Here is a 20,616-nt window from a genome sequence, read left to right as displayed (position 1 = left end):
CTCGGGAGCTGGGAGAAGAGCTTCCCCAGCTCCCGAGGCTGCCTGCATGGTTTCCCTGAAATGACAATCAGCGTGCACTTTGCGCTGACGTCATTTCAGTGAAACTGAAAGTAAAATGAGCCAAGAGGATTATTGGTTAATTCAGGACGACCTGTACAATGTAATTGGACACAAGCTTTATGATGTTACAACTAAGATTGTTACTCATATTAAGGATTGATAGATATGCAGGTACAGGGGTTGGAAATGAGATGCGAGAGGTAGCACGTTGTGCAAACATACTCTTGTTTGATCACACTGTAAATCTTGCCGGGGTACTGCATATCCTGTGTTAGGCACATTATGTAACGGGCAAATGTTTGTATCCATTGTCATGAAACTGGAGCTGGAACGATGTTTTGTTTTTGCATCTTGAAACTGATCAATAAAGTTGGGGGGAAAAAAAAGAAATGAGCCAAGAGGCTCATTTCAGTTCATCTTTCTACGTGCTCAGGGGGCTATCTCAGCCCTTTGAGCACGTAGAAAGTCAGGAGAGGTATCGTTTGAAAGGGGAGAACCTGGTGAGAGCCAGACAAGTCACTCCATCCTGGATTCCCCTGGGTGTCTAGTTTTCAACAATGTATAGGTTGTTTAGGTTTCCCTAGTTGCTGTCAGAGCTAGGCTTCAAAATCTACAGCTAGGCACTTTGCAAAAAAAGGGTCAGTTTTCACTGTGAAAATGTGGTGTCCACGTTGCGTTATGGGCCGTTTCATGTCGCAGCCACTACACCTACCCACACAAGTGAGGTATCATTTTTATCTGGATGCTTAGGGGAACAAAAAATTGTGGAGCAACTTTTATTAGCTATTGACTTTCAATGCATTTCTGCCCTCCAAATGTAAGACAATGTGTAAAAAAGAAATCACTTTGACAAATGACCTATAATTCACATGCTGGTATGGGTACCCTCAATTTCGGAGATGTGCAAATAGCTACTGTTTCTAAACTCTATATTTTGTTCTCATTTCAGAAACACATAGGTGACTTTCAGACTTTCCCCCCCCCCCCCCCCCCCTCTTTATATTTTTCCAAATGAATTGCTATATACTCGGTACACAATAATAAACCATTGCAAGACGCTGCTCAGTTATTGGCTCTGGGTTCCTATATATCCCCACAACCAGAAGGGTCCATCGAATGTAACAGTATATTGTTTTCAAACATCTGTCATACTTGGTCGATGTTACAGGTGAAAACGTTGGCACAAATGGCTGTTTTTTAAACTCATTTTCCATTTTTACTATTTTCAACAGTTCGTTCCTATACGAAAACCTTGAAGGATCTACACACATGACCCCTTGCTGATTCAAAATGTTGCCTACTTATCAGAAATGTATAGCTTTCCAGGATCCATCATTGCTTTCATACCCATTGTTAGGTCTTGGCTAGCGAAGGCTGCGCTTGCGTAGTCTCGCTTGGCGAGATTTAACGTTTTCTAGTATGGGGCTTGAACCCGCCCCTCTTCTCCATTGGCTGGCTTCCTAAACTGAGGCCAGCCATTGGAGGAGAGGGGCGTCTGTCCATTTAAGCCCTGTCTTTTTCGGATTTGGGACGTGTTTTTTACTTTCTTTCCCTCCTCTGGAATGTAAACATTCCAGCCAATGGCAAGAGGAGAGAAAGAAAAACACGCCCCGAATCCGAAAACGAAGCTGCGTTTCTCCGAGGCATTTCTGCTTGACTTCGGAGAAAGATGGTGGTGCTCGCTCCCTCTCCTCGGGCGTTTGGGTCACATCGGCTCAGATTTTCCAGTAAGGATTGCAGCATTTCCCGAAGTTTCCTGGCAGGGGCACTGGCGGACCCCCTTAGCCCCCGGTCACTTGTGATTTGATTTTTTATTTTTTTTACTTTTCCATGGAAGCCTGTGAGGCAATGTCCAGCTGCCAAGGATGCCCCAGTCCTGCCTGCGCACCCCCCGCACCCACCACGGAGAGGGCCCTCGTCTGGTGCTCCCTGTGAATGCATCTGCAAGGGCCCCACATGGTAACCGCTGCAGCCGGTGGAGGTGGAATGGCACAGAGGGGGGCAGGCGATGGTGGGGGCTGGTGCAGTGTGTCTGTTGTGTGTTATCCTCCTGTGCTTTGGAGCTGCTGTGTTTTGTAGCTTCCTCCATCATAGCCTGGTATTCCAGACAGGCTCCTTTTTCTCTGCTCCGGGGATTCCCGGGCAGCAGCAGCATGGAAAGGGGCCCATGCCTCCCCCAGCGTGAAACTCAGTTACGCACCACTTAAAAGGCTACAAATGCACGTAGTATGTCGCGTAATGTGATTAAATGTGTCTTGCTGCGGTGAGCCCAGAAGCCAGTTCTCCAGGGCATGGCGACTTACGAGGAGTCCAAACAAGCACCTCGAGTGTTAACTTTTTGTGTTCTTATTTATTTATTTTTGGGAGGGCCTCCTTTGGAGCACTTCGGTTTACTTTTGGGAGCGCAGAGACAGCGAGGGGGGGGGGGGGGAAGTTTGTGTCGCAGCTGATGAAACCTTTCCCCCAGCAGCACATTCTGTCTGGCACACAGGGGCCGCTGCCAGATGTCCCTCAGGTGGAGAGAGGCCCCGGCTGCTGCTCCTCCTTCGCCAGCAGCGGAATCCGGAGCCCGCGGCTATCCGCGGAGACGTCCTCCACGTCTGGATCCAGGGGCCACTTTGGAAAGATTCAGACGCCTCGGGCCACCGGGCACCAGCTTTGCCCGACTCCTCCCTGGAATTAGGAGAGGTTCTCACCCCTCGCGGAGCAGCTGTTAGACACCCCATAAAAGGCCCGGACTCCCAGACACGTTTTATTTCTGAAACACCTCAAGACGTGTAGCTTTGTTGTGGGAGTCGGAAGGCAACAAGCCGCCTCGTTCCCAGGTCGAGCTCACACGCCCCTCCCTGTTGGAATTTAGGATGGCCTTTCTGTGCTAAAACAAAATGAATCTTACTTACCTTCTGTAATGTAACTAGTGCTCATGTAATGCGTTCCAGTGCGCTACATAGAACTGCAAAAAGAAAGAAAAAAACTCTTGGTTTTATTCCCAGCCTCAGTGGGCCACCCCTAACTTTTGCCTCTACCCTGGAAAAGGGACTAACAGCCAGTAAGGGCGGGGGGGGGGGGGGGGATTAGGCTGCCGTGCACAAACGCGGCTGTCTAAACTCACGTGTAAAGGAAGTAGGCGGCAAACATGCACGTCTCCCACCTGCACGTGCATTGTAATCAAATGCTGCTGTGAAGTTCTAAGCAAGAGTGTAACCGGGTGCTGTTATCCGAGTTGTATTTGCAGGAAGGTCAGGCTACAATTCTTCACCTCCTACTATGCTATGCACCAGGACTAAATTGGTTAAGAGGTGGTCTCAAAACACCAGTACATACAGTGAATGTCTAACGCAGTGATGAGAAGTCATTATGGGACTGTTGGCTCAATTCATCTGTTTTCAGTGCAGAATCAAATTAAGCCGGGGACAGAGCTCCTACTGTAATCTACAACGCCAAAAAACACAGTGCTCTGAACTGTCAACTGCATTGTTTGTGCTGCGACGTTCTAACCAATCAGCTGTGCACCGCCGACCATGCACAGAAACCGCTCCTCTGCTAGGGTTATCGGAGTCCCATGCTAAATGATATTTTGCTGTTTGGGCACTCCTTCTAATCTTGCTACACGGACATTAGTATCCATCTGGTGAGTTCATGATAGCGCCATAAGGCAGCTGCCTACAGTGGCCCTAACTTAGCACCGGCCACGGCCAGCAATCACAAACCCTTCACCAGTGCTTTACCTCCCCCCCACCAGCCCCACTCCCCCCCCCCAACACACACCCTTTCGGACCTGTACATGTTTATTTAACTAGCTTGGCAAGCCTCAGTTGGATTACTGGCAGCTGGCGTGCCTTTCGGTTGTTAGTTGCTTGTTTACGAGAGGCAGAGGAGCGCCAGCAAGCCAAGAAAGCAGCCAAGCCTCGCCCGAAGTTACAGAACAATGAAACATTACCCTATAACTGATGCAGCTCACGTACACATACATTCGTATATATATTATTTGAAAGGTTGTTTCTGTAATATTAGGGACTCCACAGTGCGCCCACTCGTGGGCCATCGCTTGATCTAAACAGATCTTCAGAGCACATGCTCTGGGCGGGGGGGGGGCTTTTTCTGGGGTCTGATGGTGCACAACAGACCAGACCATGCTCTCGGTGAGGGAGGAGGCTTTTCATGGGGTCTGAGGGTGCACAACAGACCAGACCATGCCAAAAACATTGCCATTTACAATACCAACAACTTTAAACTTTGCAAATGCGAGACCTATTGCATTGCAAATGCTCTGTGTGTGTGTGTGGGAGGCTCTGTGTGGGTGGCTTTTTTTGTAGGCGGCTCTATGCGTGGTGGCTCTGTCTGTGTGTGGGTAACTGTGTGTGTAGGTGGCTCTGTGGGTGGCTCTATTTGTGTGTGGGTTGCTCTATGTGAGTGGCTCTGTGTGTGTGGGTGGCTCTGTGTGTGTGGGTGGCTTTGTGTGTGTGGCTCTGTGTGTGGGTGCAAATGCAATAGGTCTCGCATTTGAGAGTGATTAAGCTATTGACATTGTAAATAACAATGGCGTTTCTTTAAGTAATTTAAAAACAAAAACATAAACAAAAATAATGTCATGAGCAATGCCAATAGCTCTAACTTTAACAATGCCGAGACCATTGCATTGTAAATGCTTGTTACCATTAACTGGAAGGAGGTTGAAAGCACAAAAAATAGCAAAAATAGGGTATGTCCCAGAAAAAAACCAAAACTGTGTAAAACATTTTTTTTGTCCCTGAAAGCTGGGAAGATGGTGATTTCAGCACCACAACCCCTTTGTTGATACTATTTGCAGGGGAATAAACAGACTCTTTCATCTGTAGCCCTTTTTTCCCATCCCCCTCTCCAAAAAAAACTTACCTGTATTTTGGCTAATTTCTGGGTTCCCTCCAGGTGAATCCACAAACCCTGGGTACCTTTAGAATCCCTGTGATGTTGGAAGAAAAGGATGCAAATTTGACGTGGATACCTTATGTGGTCAAAAAGTTACAGGGGCATAAGCGCGAACTACCCCAAATAGCCCAAAAAAGGTTTAGCACATGGGAGGGAAGCCCCAGCAGCGAAGGGGTTAATTTGAGTTGAAGACATAGTCTGGTTCTCAGGTGAACAATGTAATGTAGTGAGATGCACACCGGCGTACTCAAAAATTTAGACGCATGACTCTTTCAAACTGTGTTTGGCGTGCAAACATAATGCGCGCTCCGTCCAGTTGCGTGTTACAACTTAAACAAAACACATTGACTCCTCTTCGGCGCCACTTCAAGATGCATCTATAGACATTCGTAATGAACAGTGATATCTGCAGATGATTATGCTGGTTTACAGACGGGCAGGGCAAGCAAGACAAAAACCGTGGGGTGAGGTTATGGGAATTGTAGTTTCTCACATGAGACTGGATTAAAGGGTTAGATCTGAAGCTGTTTTCAGCATTGACTGGGTCCGCAGAACAGTGTGCACGTGATTATTCACCTGGGGAGAATCACGCAGGAGGGAGATAAATTGCACTGGCTTTCAGTATTGGTTTTGGTTCAACCTTGAAGAAGTCGTGGCTGTGGCGTGATGTGGAGAAGTGCCCAGGAACAGGGCTAATGAGTGGATTGGGTGGATTTTAAATGCGCGATGTTGCACATGTCACGGTAAGCGTTTGAACAGGGCGTAGCAGCGAATTTCGTGTATTTTCAATGCGCAATGTTGCACTTGTTACGGCAAGCGTTTGGAAGCAGAAGGGAGACTACAAGAATTGTAAAGGAGGTTCAACAATTAAGCCTGTGGTTTTGTCTATTGCGCGCACTAGAAAGATTACATATTATTAAGCTAGAGCCAGAAGAATAACTATGCATTAGTTGCTGTGATGCAGACATAGGGATAGACATTGATAACATTATGTTGTTACTAAACAGCAATGTTGATGTTAAAGGATTTTCAAATATCAATTTTGTATTCTAGATACCCCTGACGAAGGGATTTCATCCCGAAATGCATTGGGTAATTTTAATAAAGATGTGGCATGTGGACACCATAACGCCTCCTACGTTTTGATTGGAACAAGTAAAATGGAATGAGTAAAATGAATTGAATAATTTGCGAAAAAGATATCGAGTACATGATGGGTAAAATGAAGAGTAAAGAATAAGAAACTTTTGATTGATTTGATTCATTCTCAAACGGCTGTGCATCTTGAAGTGGCGCCGAAGAGGAGTCAATGTGTTTTGTTATAGTCTGGTTCTCTTCCTGGGCCAGTGACAGGGTTTTATGCTATTTTTAATTTGAAACACTTCAGTTGCCGCTACATATGTTTATTTTATCGTTTTTTTTTTTGTTTTCTGCTTTTACTTGGTTACTTTGGCAGTGAACATTCACAATAATTTTTGTCAGTTTTAGTCCAAGTAAATATCTTCCAAAGCTTTGTTTTCAAAACCTTTCACCTAGACATCAGGTTGGCACCATCTTTACATGTCTGTGATTGACGTGTTCTTAATATTGCTGTTAACACTAAGGTAGTTCTCATCTCAGGTCATCTGTTTTCTAAGGCCAGCTTTCTACTCATTAAAATGTTATCTGTATAAGAGGAATTTCACACTTTCTATGTCAACTACTGTTAAAACATGGCCACACCCAGTGTAAGTTGACATCTTGTCTTCATAATGGATGCCTGCACTGTACTCTGACATTGTTATTGTTCTTGATTACACACATAATTACGCAGTTATCAATTTGGCAGCCCCCTGAAAATGTCAAGGCCAACATGGCGCTGCCCATTAATTTAATCGTGGAATTCAGTTTACGTAAATAAGGATGTGATAGTTTTGACTAAAGAGACGTATTTTAAAACCATGGTCGCAGTAAACCCTAATAAAAATTCAGTTTCTTTTTTTTACTATTAATTAGGAGAGGTCTTTGCCAGAGAGATTATCGACCGATGTTGCGATAATATTTCCCGGTTCCTAATCCAGATTTAACTCGGAGAGATGCGTCAGGAGAGTCTGGGCACAGTACGAGCCTGTTATTTCCTGAAAGAACTCTCGTAACAAACAGCCACCCTTTGGTGTTTTCCAAGGATATGCTCTGCGTCATTCCAAATACGCGGCATGCAGATATATATGATGTTTTAGCCTACTAAATTAGCATGAGGTTTACAAATAGCAATATGGTCTAAAATACCATCTGAACTCGCAAAATAATATTTGAAATGTTCTTATTGTTTTCATTAATGACAATTGTAACTGCAATCATGTGTTCCTGTGTTTTGCCATGCATTTCATCTGCACAAGATTAAGGCTTTTAAAATAAAGTTTTTAAAACTACGAGTCCCAATTACTTAGTGCAAAGTTTGTGTATTTTCTGCAAGACGAAATCCACCGTGTCCCTGAACCTGTTTAACGCCACAGCTCGTATGTAACCTGAAAACACTCCCTGCAAATAATAGCTAGGTGGGTTTTTGCTGTGCTGCGGTCCACTGGGCTGCTCGAACTCAGCACGTGCCCTGAACGGAGTCCTTGCACTGTGGGTCTGTGCATTCACGCTCTAGTTCTGAAGGAACTCTCCAGATACGTATCCATATCTGGCCCACACTTAAAGGCCTCTCTCTGACTTATTAATTAGTGCTTGTTGTGGCATCTGTGAGCATTTTTTGCATGGTTATGGCATCTAAAATCTCATAGTTCAACAACGCGGTCTTTTTAAATTTCTCAAAGTGAGAATCTTGGTTTATAAGATTTGTGGCCCAGACCTTTAAAAGCTTCATGTCGAAGTCCATGCTTTATTAGAGAGGTTACAAGATTTGAAAGCAGGCATCGCTAAGGTATGCCCCTTTTTAACGTCGCTTGACTCAATTTAGCTATTCACACTGGCGTTTCAGTCGATTGGGCCATTCTCTTTTTTAAAAAGCGTTCTTTATTATGTTTCTGTTTCAACAATGCCGCATAGCATGCAGAACATGATTGTTCAGTATGTGTACAGGATCGCACTCTAGCGCATCTCTCCAACCTGTCCCGGAGATACAATGCCGCTTGCTACTTTTATGTTTAGTAATCGCTGGTCAACGACCCGCCCATCCCCAACCACCGCTGTTCCCAACCAGCATCTTATTGGCTCGCGCCACTTGAAAACTTCCCCTATTAATTGTCATGTTAGGAGTATCTTCACGGAGCACTCGCAGCGCCCTGTGCGACAATGTTTGTTGGTGGTTCTATTTAATAATAAGAATTGTTTTCTGCCCTAATAAACCCTTTTGGGAAGATTAGGATAATGTAAGACTGTGCAAAAAAAAAACATATAGCTCTAACATATACCTTGCTGTTTGCATACAGCTCTTTGATGACAGTTAATAGCTCTATGTTCTGTATTAGGATTTTGATTTATAAACTACAAGTAACAAAAAGAGCTCTTTCACAGAAGCGGTAACCCACTGACCTCTTTACATTATATGTACTTTGTGATCTGCATGGTACATGTTCTTAGCAACAGGCATTTTAACCCTCTGCGCTACCTTACGATAAATTAAAAATTTCACTAGACAAACCTCCGTTCTCTTTCCAGGATCATGATTAATCACCGGAGTTATCTTGACATTTTAATTGATGCCTGAAAATTGCTGGAGGCCAGGAACGCAGCAGCAGGTCCTTTTAAAAAAATGTGAATATACTTGCAAAAATGACGCCCCCACCCCAAGTCAGCTCCGGTGCGGTGGCACCGATCATACCGCTCTAGAGCCGGCCCTGCTTCGATTATTACTTGGGACAACCGCTTACCTCTTTACTCGACCTCTCATGCCCCAAACATTTCCCTCCAAGTATCCACATTCGTGGTCAAGAGGTTACCCCAGCTTTGTGTGATCTTTCTGTGCTGACGTCAGGCCCATTGCTACAGTGTCTGTGTTTTGAGAAGTAGTCTCTCGCAGCATCCGAAGGCTCTTTTTAGGCGAGTCGAGACTTCTCTGGGTCTGGGGAAAAGTCGCCTGTTATGAATGTGTACAATTCCAGAATTCTTTAATGGCTTTGGAGCCCCATATGGTGTGGTAGAATGATCCATATGTCTTCTAGGCATTTTATGGAGAACGACAGATCACAATTTTTACTTAGATTATATTTCTAAGGTTGACTGTTTATTTTTATTCTATATATTTAACAATGTAAGCATTAAAATACCATTCTAGACAACCATACATTTATGGAAAATTAACATGTTGGTTACCTTAATTGATTACAGTGGCAAACAGTTTTTCTGCAAAAAGTTACATAAAACCTAGTATTATTTGCTGCTCTTTGGTCGTTTTGCAGGAGATACCTATGAGGTCCGAGTATATTGCCTGACAAAATACTGTGGCTATTTCCCCATCACTGTGGTGTTTGAGTTTTCATGCACAGGCTTTGGGAACTTTTGTATTGGTCGGTTTTTGTCAGCTGTGTCCAATGGCAGCCTTGCTGAAGAACTGGGCCCTACTGCTCCATATAAGCCCTACCAAGCTACCATCCAAAGACCAATGACCTATCTGGACGATGAAGGAGTTCCACCAGAGAAGTAAGCTTTTTGGCGCCATGTTTTCAAGAATGATGCAGATGATGGCTTAGATGATGTACAGATGGAGTTTATTATGGGTTCTGTGTGATATGTACCTGCCAAACCAGATCACTGAGAAAATGTTTGATTTCACTCACTAAGAATACTCTTTCAGTTTTTTTCCAACGTAAAGTCTCTTTTGGGATGGTGAGGAGGGTAAAGCAGTTGGCCAGATAAATTAAAAACCAGCAGTACATCCACTGTTGGGGCGATTTGGAGGTAGTAACGAAGTGTGCAACACGGCCTTTCATTCAGGTAGCTAAGTGACAGATAATCGTGTTATTTACATGTTTATAAATGGGAAAATGTTGCAAAAGTATAATAACCATTTTGGCTGTGGTTGAGCATGGTGGTCCAGTTATTGGGGTCATTTAAAAAAGAATTCACAATGTAGCCTTTGGTCTCTGTAGACGGGTACATAAATGGGACGTGTTGGCCAGTGCTCCTGTGGCCTGGGATTTTCATCCTTTCCCTGACTAAATCCATTTTAGAGGAAAGAAATGTGACTTATGGTAATGTCTTGCAGATTTCTAGTTTCTACTGTAAAAACCTCAGGAATGAGTATGTACTCGACCAAATGGCCGAAAAAGGCGCTGGTGACCAGAAAAATGTATGTAAAATATCAAACTGGAGTGGGTTTAGATAGTTCACTTTCATGACCAACACAAACATGACCAACATTTTGGTGCCAAAAAGCTGTACAACCTAATAAACGGCATCAAATATACAAGGAGCAAAATATAGAATATACGGCATGACCAGATAATACAAAGAGACATAGAGAAAACACCAGCAATGAAATCAAATTGGCATGGATAATCACCTCCGATAGGAAGGAAACGGGCTTTGTGAACACTTGGACATCCCCAAAAATTCTAGGTTCTGCAGATTGTGTGTTGAGGGCCAAGGTGCCTGTGAATCCGAATACTGTACTCTTGACCTATTCCATGTGATACATTTTTGAATGAGAGACGTCTCTAACTCCCTTGATTGCTTAATGTTTTAGAATAGATGTGTGTGTGTTCGCCATGTATGGCCATGTGTACAGGTATACTATTATCCTGGGTACAGATGTACACTTTTATGGACCTAACCAGGTAAGCTGGCTGGGGCCAGGCTACTTTTTCAGAGCATTTTACATAGACTTTTTATCTTAATATGAGACCATAGGGATTCAATTCAACTGCTGTAGACAAGTGACTTATGGAAACAAATTGCAAAACGATCACCGATAGAAATAGCAAGGGTCACCTGTGGTTCTATGGGCAGCAAATTCTCAAGCAATAGTCCCAGACTCCAGGTCGCCTGTGTACGGTTAACACATTCACGAAGGTTGAGAGGGAGACAGAAGTATGATAACTGAGGACAAGGCAATTATCGGCCACTTTCATTCGTTTCCATTTGTTTTGACTTATGCTGATAACTTGATGGTCTTTGTGTGATCTTAACAAAGACACTGATCAGGACCTGTGCCAACTGATGTCATCCATAATTATGTTGAGAAGCCTGGCTTGAAATCTGAGCAGGGTTTCCTATGGGTTTGTGGGCTATAAGTAATGTGTTGCAAGTTTTACTTCTAGGTTTTGAGAACATTAAAACCCTTAACTTTATTTTTTGTGGTGAAATTCAGGGAATGTGTGTGCACCTCATTAAAAGTATGACCATAATACATCTTCATGGCATGATGGAGCTATTATAAAAATACCCATGTGTTTTTACATGATCACTGAAAAATTTGAATGAAAATATGAACAAAACAGGAGCATTGAAGGTGTTTGGGTGGAGGCCATATCATGTGTCAATAGGGTATCCCAATGTGTTTTTACCAAATACAATTATTGAAATTTTATGTAGAAACCATCTGCAGATTCTGTCAAGGATGACAATGCACTTGGATATTTGAATCATAACACAATTTCTTTGCCATTTGTCTTTACAGTTTCTTGGATTATGAACTTGAGCGGTCCATTTCTCTTGGTCAGTACAAGTATCCCATGAAGTTGAAGGACATTGTCCAAGAACTTATCCAGTTGGGATTAGACCGACCCAACCCTCGCAGTCCTGTTATGGAGGAGACCAGGCAAGTTATGTAAGTAACTGTGACCAGCCATCTGTAGTTTAAGTCCTGCGCTCATGATTTCTTATGGAACAAAGCTCTCCCAATGAAAGGATCAGAAAAGGTAAGGAAAAGCTGATACAACAGAATTACATGTTCGAGGCATATGAGCTGTAGATCATATGCTACGCACAGATCGCCATCTAGTGTTGGGTCCGGATGGTTGCACTTTGTTTTTTTTTCCGAAGAAGTCTTTCCAGTCACAAGGTAGGTAGTGACTCCTTTCAGTGATAGTGCGCATGGGTATCGACTCCATTGTTAGATTGTGTTTTTCCGCCATCGGGTTCGGATGTTAGTCGATGCACTCCGGTTTGACATCGTACTTTTGGTTTCCCTTGGTGCGCAAGACATTCTACCTCAACTGTATTATTTCTGATCGCGTATTTCATTCTTCGCGTGTCATGTTTACTGTAAAAAAAAAACCTGTTTCGATCGGAGAGCTTGTGGTAGGCTGTCGGGCCTACCCGCTTCGGTTCGATTCGCAGTCAATGGAACAAACTCCATTTAAGTTCTGCCCTTGGTGCCACTCAAAATACCTGTGAACCGACTCACACAAAGTGTGTAACCTGTGCTTGTCTGCTGAGCACAGTGAACAGGACTGCGAAGCGTGCAAAGCTTTCCACTCCAAGAAGACGCTTCCGGACTGTCGGGCTCGACGTCTCGACATGCAGAGCCAGCACACAGGCTCCATTCTGGACCTCTTTGGAACTGAATCGAAGGAAGAACCCGGCGATGCTATTGGGGCCGAGGAGGAACAGGAACCGATCTCAGTTTCAGAGTACGGCTCCGACCAGGATGAAGACATCCCACATGGACAGCGTACTGTAAGTACAGATCCTCCCTCGCCCCGAAATCCACCTCAACCCAAAAAGAAGGCTACGGACCAACCTGTGCCCATGGGTTCCGGTCGGCACCGAGACCACGCTTCCGACACCCTGCCTTCTGGCTCTGCACTGAAGCCTACAAAAAACCACACGCTAAATCGGACATCGAGCTGAAATCTTCGGGATCGAAATCGAAGTTCGGCTCTGACCCACAACACTCGGCACTGAAACATGCTTCGTTTCCGAAAACTCCAGCCCCTAAAACCCTCGGTGCCGAAACACGGCAGGCACCGAAATTACCAAAAAAACACTGTTTTGATGATCCGCTCAATAAACCCGGCCCTAAACAGAAAGTGCTGTACATTCAACCAAAAACTAGGCATATCACCACCACAGTGACTCTAAAAAGAGTAACTGAGGCTGAAGAGGAATTTCACACTCCTTTGAAGAAGGGAACTGTTGGAACTAACCCTTCCCCTCCTCCTATCCCATCTCCTCCTTCTCCACAGTCTATACCTGTGCCTACTTCGCCTCAGCATTCACCATATACACCTGACAACCAGGATGATGGGGATGATAATGGGGATGATGATAATCAGCCAATACCTGCAGACCCATGGGACGACTATAACATTAACTCGCCCACAGGCAATGATCCTGACTTATATCCCACCAAACCGTCCCCACCAGCCGACAGTGTAGGTTGCATTGAATTGCTGGGTAGGGCTGCCAATTACCATGGGGTGCAACTCCACAAAGATTCCCTCGAAGAGGATTTTTTTTTCGATACCCTGAGCACTACTCAAAGGTCATCACACTCTACCAATGCTCAAGGGTAATATCAGACATGTGGATGATATCTTTAGTGATGCTGTCAGGGCACGTATCATTACCCCTAGGGTAGACAAAAAATATAAGTTAGCACCATCGGACCAAGCGTACATTAGGGGACAATAACCATTGGACTCGCTAGTCGTGTCTAACGCACGCAAAAGGGCTAACTCTCAAACCACAGGAGATGCTCCACCCCTAGATAAGGAATCTAAGCTTCTTAATGCTTTGGGGAAAAGAGTCGCATCTCAAGCAGCAAACATCTGGAGCATATCCAACACACAACCGTTGCTAGCTAGATACGACTGTGCGCATTGGGACGAGATGGAACAATTTATCCAATATCTACCCCAAGAACATAAATCTAAAGCGGAAGACCTGAAAAGGGAGATACAGCTTGTTTTCAACCATCAAATCAGGTGCTCCCTTGAGCAGTAAATACCAGTGTCCTTTTAAGAAGGCACGCCTGCCTACGTATCTCTGGATTCAAATCTGAGGTTTAAACCTCTATCTTAAACACACCTTTTGATAAGTAACACCTTTTTGGTCCAGTGGTAGACTCTTCAGTGGAAAAGATTAAGAAAGACACTGAGGTGGCCAAATCCACAGGGGCGCTTCGGTTCCTTTCGACCCTCTTTCTATCGAGCGGGGTCCAACAATTCTTCCTCAGAAAATACTTCCACCTACAAGGATAAAAACCAACGCTCTGGTTTTAAGAACTACTTCAGAGGGGGGTTACAGAGGAAATAATGGTAAGGGAAGAGGTAGAGGTTCAAACACACGCACCTCTTCCTCAATACAAAACAGTGACTCACCTCTTCACCACCCTCCCCCAACCATCTAACACCTGTCAGGGGAAGAATGTCAAATTTCCTACCAGTTTGGCAGTCAATAACAGACAAGAGGGTTCTACAAATTATTTGTTCTGGTTACTGCCTGGAGTTTATCAACACTCCTCCAAACATTCCCCCAAAGTCACACAAACTCTCACCAGATCATCTACACCTCCTCAAACAAGAGGTACAGTCTCTACTTTTACAAGAGCTATAGAGCCCGTACCACTTCAACACCAAGGGTCAGGCGTGTACTCCTTTTACTTCCTAATACCAAAAAATGACGGGTCTCTCATACCAATCTTAGATCTCAGAGAACTCAATTTTTAGATACAGTCAGACCATTTTCACTTGGTAACACTTCAACAGGTACTACCTCTTTTTCAAAAAGGCGACTTCCTGTCCCCTCTAGATGTAAAGGACGCATACTTTCATATTCCAATCCACCCTGCTCATCGAAAACTTCTCAGGTATGTGCTAGGAGGCCAACATATACTCCCATTCGGAGTCACCACTGCCCCCAGAGTCTTCACAAAATGCCTGGCAGTAGTAGCTGCTCATCTAAGGAGACCAAGCATCCATGTCTTCCCATACTTAAACGACTGGCTCATCAAAGCCAGCACGTACCAACAGTGTCTCAAATACACTTTCATAACAATCAAGTTACTACTGACTAATATCCACCACTCAAATTACTTTCATATTTTACCATACTAATTCACCACCAATACTTTATGGGTTTCCGGGAAACGTGCTTCTCGCCAAAAAAAAGCGCTTCAACACCCCATCAGAGGTAACAAGCGCTATATAAATACAAACCTTTTTTCCTCCTCTATCCTGCTGCTAACGTTCCGAACCCAAATAACTGACTAACTTATCCACCACTTAAAATTACTTTCATATTTCACTATACTAATTCAACACTAATGCTCTATGGGTCCTGGAGTAGCGTGCTACTCGCCGAAAAAGCGCTTCGATGCCTCGTCAGGGGTAGTAAGCACTATAAAAATGCAATTACAATACAATACATCGACAAGGGTTCACAGTCAATGTGCCAAAGTCACATCTTCAGCCAGCCAATATTCAGAACTATCTAGGAGCCACTTTAGATACTCAAAAAGCTCTGTCAAAAGGACGGCCCTTCATAGACCCGGTTCCACTGACAGTACTAACAGTGGACGCGTCTCTAACTGGCTGGGGTGCTCATCTACAGCAACACACAATACAAGGCCTGTGGAGTCGCCAACAAAAGTTGCTCCACACCAACCATTTAGAGCTTATGGCCATATTTCTAGCCCTCCAGGCTTTTCTAACCCATCTAGTGGGCAAAGCTGTCCTGGTTCGTACAAACATGACAGCTATGTATTACATACCAAGACGGGGGGCAGGGGGGACACACTCCCTCCAACTGTTCCACCTAGCCCAGGAAATCTGGAGGTGGGCTGGTGATCACAAAATCTATCTCCTAGTAGAACACCACCCAGGAGTAGACAATCAGATGGCAGTTCTGCTAAGTTGTTAGACACAGCAAATCCATGAATGGGAATTACACCCTCAAGTTCTCCTCCCATTCTTTTAGATGGGGGGCTTTCCAGACGTAGACCTGTTCGCCACGCACTTAAACGCAAAATGCCCAAACTTCGCGTCCAGGTATCCACATCCATTGTCCAAAGGCAAAGCACTATTCATGAACTGGTCAGGGATATTTGCTTACGCTTTTCTGCCTCTCCCACTCATTCCATGAGTGGTTCGGGATCTCAGACAAGCGTCCCTGACACTAATCCTAGTTGCTCCCACATGGGCATGTCAACCATGGTTCACAACCTCATTGGAACTCTCTGTAGTTCCTCATAAAAAAACTATGTCTTACACCCAATCTCCTCACTCAGAGCCATGGAGACATAAGACACCCAGAACCCAGTCAACTCAATCTGGCAATCTGGTACCTGAAGTCTTAGTGTTTGGCCATCCTAATCTACTGCCAGACTGTATGAATATTATCAAGGAAGCTAGACGTCCTACCACAAGAGCTTGCTATGCAACAAAGTGGAAGCGGTTTGTAATTTACTGTAATAACAACCACATCAACCCGCTTGATGCTTCTGTCCAAAACATTATATGCTATTTGTTACATCTACAACAATCCAATTTAACATACACGTCAATACGTTTACACCTGGTTGCAATAGCTGCATACCTCTGGAATTGGCATGTGGAATGTGGAGGGACTCAAGAGTAATTCCCCGAGACGTCCACCTGCTCCAGTATGAAATCTCAACATTGTTCTCCTCAGACTAATGGGTCCACCCTTTGAGCCATTGCACAAATGTGAACTGCAATTTCTCACATGGAAAACTGCTTTCCTTGTAGCTATCCCATCGCTCAGAAGGATGGGTGAGCTTCAGACATTAACTATAGCAGAACCGTTTTTATAAATGCACCAAAATAAAGTGGTTCTTAGGACTAATCATAAATTCCTTCCTAAAGTCATTTCTGCTTTTCACATCAATCGATCGGTTGAGTTACCAGTGTTCTTCCCTCAACCAGATTCAGTGGCAGAACGTGTCCTACACACATTAGATGTAAAGAGAGCATTGCTGTATTACATAGAAAGGACAAAACCTTTCCGTAACACAAGTCAACTTTTTGTCGCTTTTGCTCCACCACACAAAGGCAATCCCATATCAAAATCAGGAATTGCAAGGTGGATAGTCAAATGCATTCAAATATGCTATGCAAAAGCAAAACCAACGCTAACAGTTCCCCCTAGAGCACACTCTACACACAAACTGGGGGCTTCTATGGCATTCTTAGGAAATATACCCATAGATGACGTATGCAAAGCTGCAACATGGTCTACCCCACACACATTCACAAAACACTAGTGTGTGGATGTGTTAGCAAGACAACAAGCTAGAGAGGGCCAAGCAGTTTTACATACACTATTTCAGACCACTGCAACAGACACAGGTTAGCCACCGCTTTGGGAGATAACTGCTTTAATCAGATGCATGTTAGCAAGCAAGTTCAGTTTGTTCCCCCAAACGTATGGTAATTGAAGAAATCAATATTTTGGCTGGGGAAATATTTATTGAACAATCGGCTGCTGGTTGCTGATCTGTGTTTTTCCAGCAACTTGCCATTTGACAGTAAACAGGCCTTGTATATTAAATTTCCAAACTTTTCCATGTCCGTGATGGTTTCCAAGCTATATAAGAAGTGTAGAGCCTCTTTGGCCGATCGAGTGCCCTGGTGTACAAAAAGATTGGCCTCAGGAAGGGTAGACGGGGCATGCTGAAGTGCCGTGTAGCAAAGTAACATGTGAGCCAGTGATTTCCCTTTTGTAATTGCACAGGCTGCAGCATGTGATGATTTCAATTATTTTCCAGGCCGGGTTCAGTTCTCTAATTGGGAGTGGCACCAGCCTTGCCCATAATATTTGATTTAGAGCGCGTTTTCCCAAAACCTGTTTAAGAGGAGGTTTGTGTGGGGAAAAGTTAGTGACGTACTCCAAGTAGAAAAATAACAGGAAAAAGAATGATGTTGAGAGAAGAGTTTAATCCATCTTCATAAGATAGGAGTCAGTTACATAATGCCAAAACCGCAATCCTTAACCGCTCCTACCGAGAATCACATAATTGAAAGCAAATACTCTGCGTGATCTCCACGAGCGTGGAAAGAAACGCTCGCGGAAACCACGCAAAGCATATGCAACACATCTTCCCCCTTTTATTTATTTATTTATAATTATTATTTTCCCCTTTAACAGGTATACTAATCTATAATATAATCTTTGAACCTATCAGGACAATGATGTTCACGTTTCTTCCTGGAAGAGTCACTGTCCCAATTGGAGCAACCAGGATGCTGTTTAGGAGAGACATCATTGTGTACATCATCCAAACATGTATTTTTGCTAAGATCCCTAGGTGAATGGGAGTCCCCTTTGAACAAAGAGATCCTGTTCAAATTCCAAACACTTCCTCCCTCTATTCTCACCGCGTTGTTGAACACTTCTATAATTCTTTTTGGATCTGTCCAACATTGGGAACCTTTAGGAACATTTTATTTTCTTCTCAGACGAACAAAGTCACCAATAACAATTTTTTGTTTGCTTACCGAACCTCTCTGCTTATCCATAACCTGTTTTCATTTTTTTTGGTACTCATTGACCCTTTGTTTAACAACATCATAATCGATAGCAATCAACTTGTTGTCATCCAAACCTTTTTTTTAACCACCACGGAACTCAGCTAGTACTAGGTTTTCGTCCCCTCAAAAGTTCAAATGGACTAGCTAAGGTAACTGAATTGGGAGATGTCCTATATGCTAGTAACATGGATTGTAAGGCATTACCCCAATTAAGACCCCCCCCTTAGTGGATAGTTGGATCGCTTCCTTCACCACACGGTTAAAACGTTCTACTTGACCATTAGCCTCTAGATGGAACACAGATATTCTCCTATTCTCCTATGAGTTATACTACATTTTCCAAAAAATGACTCCATCTCCTTACTAATGAATTGAGGTCCATTATCAGTAACAATTTCTTGCGGGATTCCTTCTCTGCAAAAAATACTATCTAAAAACTCAATCACACTTTGTGAAGTGACCTCTTTGACCATCTTAACCTCAGGCCACTTTAAAAAAGAGTCAATTAAAACAATGCCAAAACATTTATCTTTGGGTAGGACATGAAATGGACCAATGATATCAAGCCCTAATTTCCTCCATGGACCAACAGGACAGTCAACAGGGTGAGATTCAACACGCAAAGGAACAGCTGATTTGTCACTACCCGAACATTTACTACACTTGCGTACAAAATGCTCGACAGAGGAATCTATTCCAGGCCACCAAAATGCCTCCCTAATCCGCCTTCTAGTAAATGAAACCCCAAGGTGTCCATGACCAATCTCCATGATGGTGTTTCTAAGGCCAAAAGGCGGAATTATTTTGTCCACTCTCATGACTAACCCATTTTCGATAGCTAATTCATCATGAATCTTTGAGAAACTCATCAGGTCGCCAGATAACCTCCTTGATTCTGACCAACCTTGCACAATATATTTTTTGACAGTATTTAATTCAACATCCTTTCCCATTTCAGCAATCCAGATATCCTCACACAGACTTGGTTTCCCACCATGTATTAAGTTCATATCATGTGTGGTGAAAGCGACTTCACAATCATCATCCTGATAGTTCTTGTCGCTAGCCATAGGTAACCTGGACATACAGTCAGCGTGCATATTCGCCTTCCCTTGAACATACTCAATACAAAAGCGAAAGGATTGTAATCTTGATGATAATCTGGCTAACCGTGCAGACATAGACCTACCTCCACCAGGGGACATTAAAAATACGAGTGGTTTATGATCGGTTTTGATAATAAAATCAGTGCCCCACAAAAAACTTCTAAAGTGTTCTGCCCCCATACACAAGCAAGTAATTCTCTTTCGATAACCGAATAATTTTTCTCTGCATCTCTTAAAGCCCTAGCAGCGTAAGCTACAATCCATTCATTGCAATTATCTTTTTGTAGTAAGACACCTCCAAAGCCTAAATTGCTGGCATCTACCATAACTATACATTTTTTTCCAGGGACAAATGGTTTTTAACATGGTGCATTAACAATGAATCTCTTCAATTTTTCAAATGCTTCAGTCATGTCATTCGACCACATGAACTTGGCATTTTTCTTAAGCAAACACCTGAAAGGGTCAACTTTAGCAGAATAATTTGGAATAAACTTTGCATAAAATTCAGTTAACCCAAGAAACGCAACTAACTGTTCCTTTCGAGGTAGGTAAGGGAGCGTTAATACTCTCAATGTGTTTTTGTTTTGGTTTAATTCCCTTCCCACTGATTGTGTGTCCTAAGTATTCCACTTCCCTTGCTTTTATTTTGCATTTATCCAAACGAAGGGTGAGGCCCTTCTCAGCCAAAGCCGCTATGACATTATATAAATTGCGGTCATGCTCCTCATCATTCTTTCCGTAAAACCAGAATGTCATCCTGGAACGCAATGGCACCAGACAACCCTTCCAGAGTCTCTTTCATCAATCTCTGGAAAACTGATGCGGCACTGGCTAAGCCAAACGGCATGCGGCAATATCTGAAAAGACCCTCTGGTGTAATGAATGCTGTAAAATCTTTAGAGTTTTCAGAAAGAACTACTTGGTGGTACGCACTTGCTAAATCAATGCAGGAAAATACTTGCGCATCAGCTAAAGTGGAAACCATTTCATGCAAGTTGGGAAGAGGGTGTGCATCTACCCAAATGGCACGATTTAAACTGCGTAAGTCAACACACAGCCTAAGTTTCCCTGAAGATTTTACCGAAATAACTATGGGAGAAACCCACGGGGAGGACTCT

At 43.6% G+C, this 20,616-nt stretch overlaps 1 protein-coding gene across 6 annotated transcripts in view; it reads left to right on the top strand.

The window, feature by feature from the left end:
• LOC146869487 (RNA helicase MOV-10-like) overlaps positions 1-20,616 on the top strand; it is a 567,813-nt gene that overhangs the window by 172,523 nt on the left and 374,674 nt on the right. For all 6 annotated transcript variants that reach the window (XM_085654043.1, XM_085654053.1, XM_085654071.1 and 3 more), the window contains 2 exons: positions 9,354-9,594; positions 11,573-11,722. In XM_085654043.1, coding sequence (XP_085510169.1) covers positions 9,354-9,594; positions 11,573-11,722 — 391 coding nt within the window. The remainder of the gene's footprint in view (positions 1-9,353; positions 9,595-11,572; positions 11,723-20,616) is intronic.

The sequence above is a fragment of the Triturus cristatus genome, chromosome 1_1 (genome assembly GCF_964204655.1).
Source record: "Triturus cristatus chromosome 1_1, aTriCri1.1, whole genome shotgun sequence".
NCBI classification, from domain to species: Eukaryota; Metazoa; Chordata; class Amphibia; order Caudata; family Salamandridae; genus Triturus; species Triturus cristatus.
Note: the sequence above shows the minus strand (reverse complement) of the source record. Positions and strands in the feature narration are given on the sequence as shown.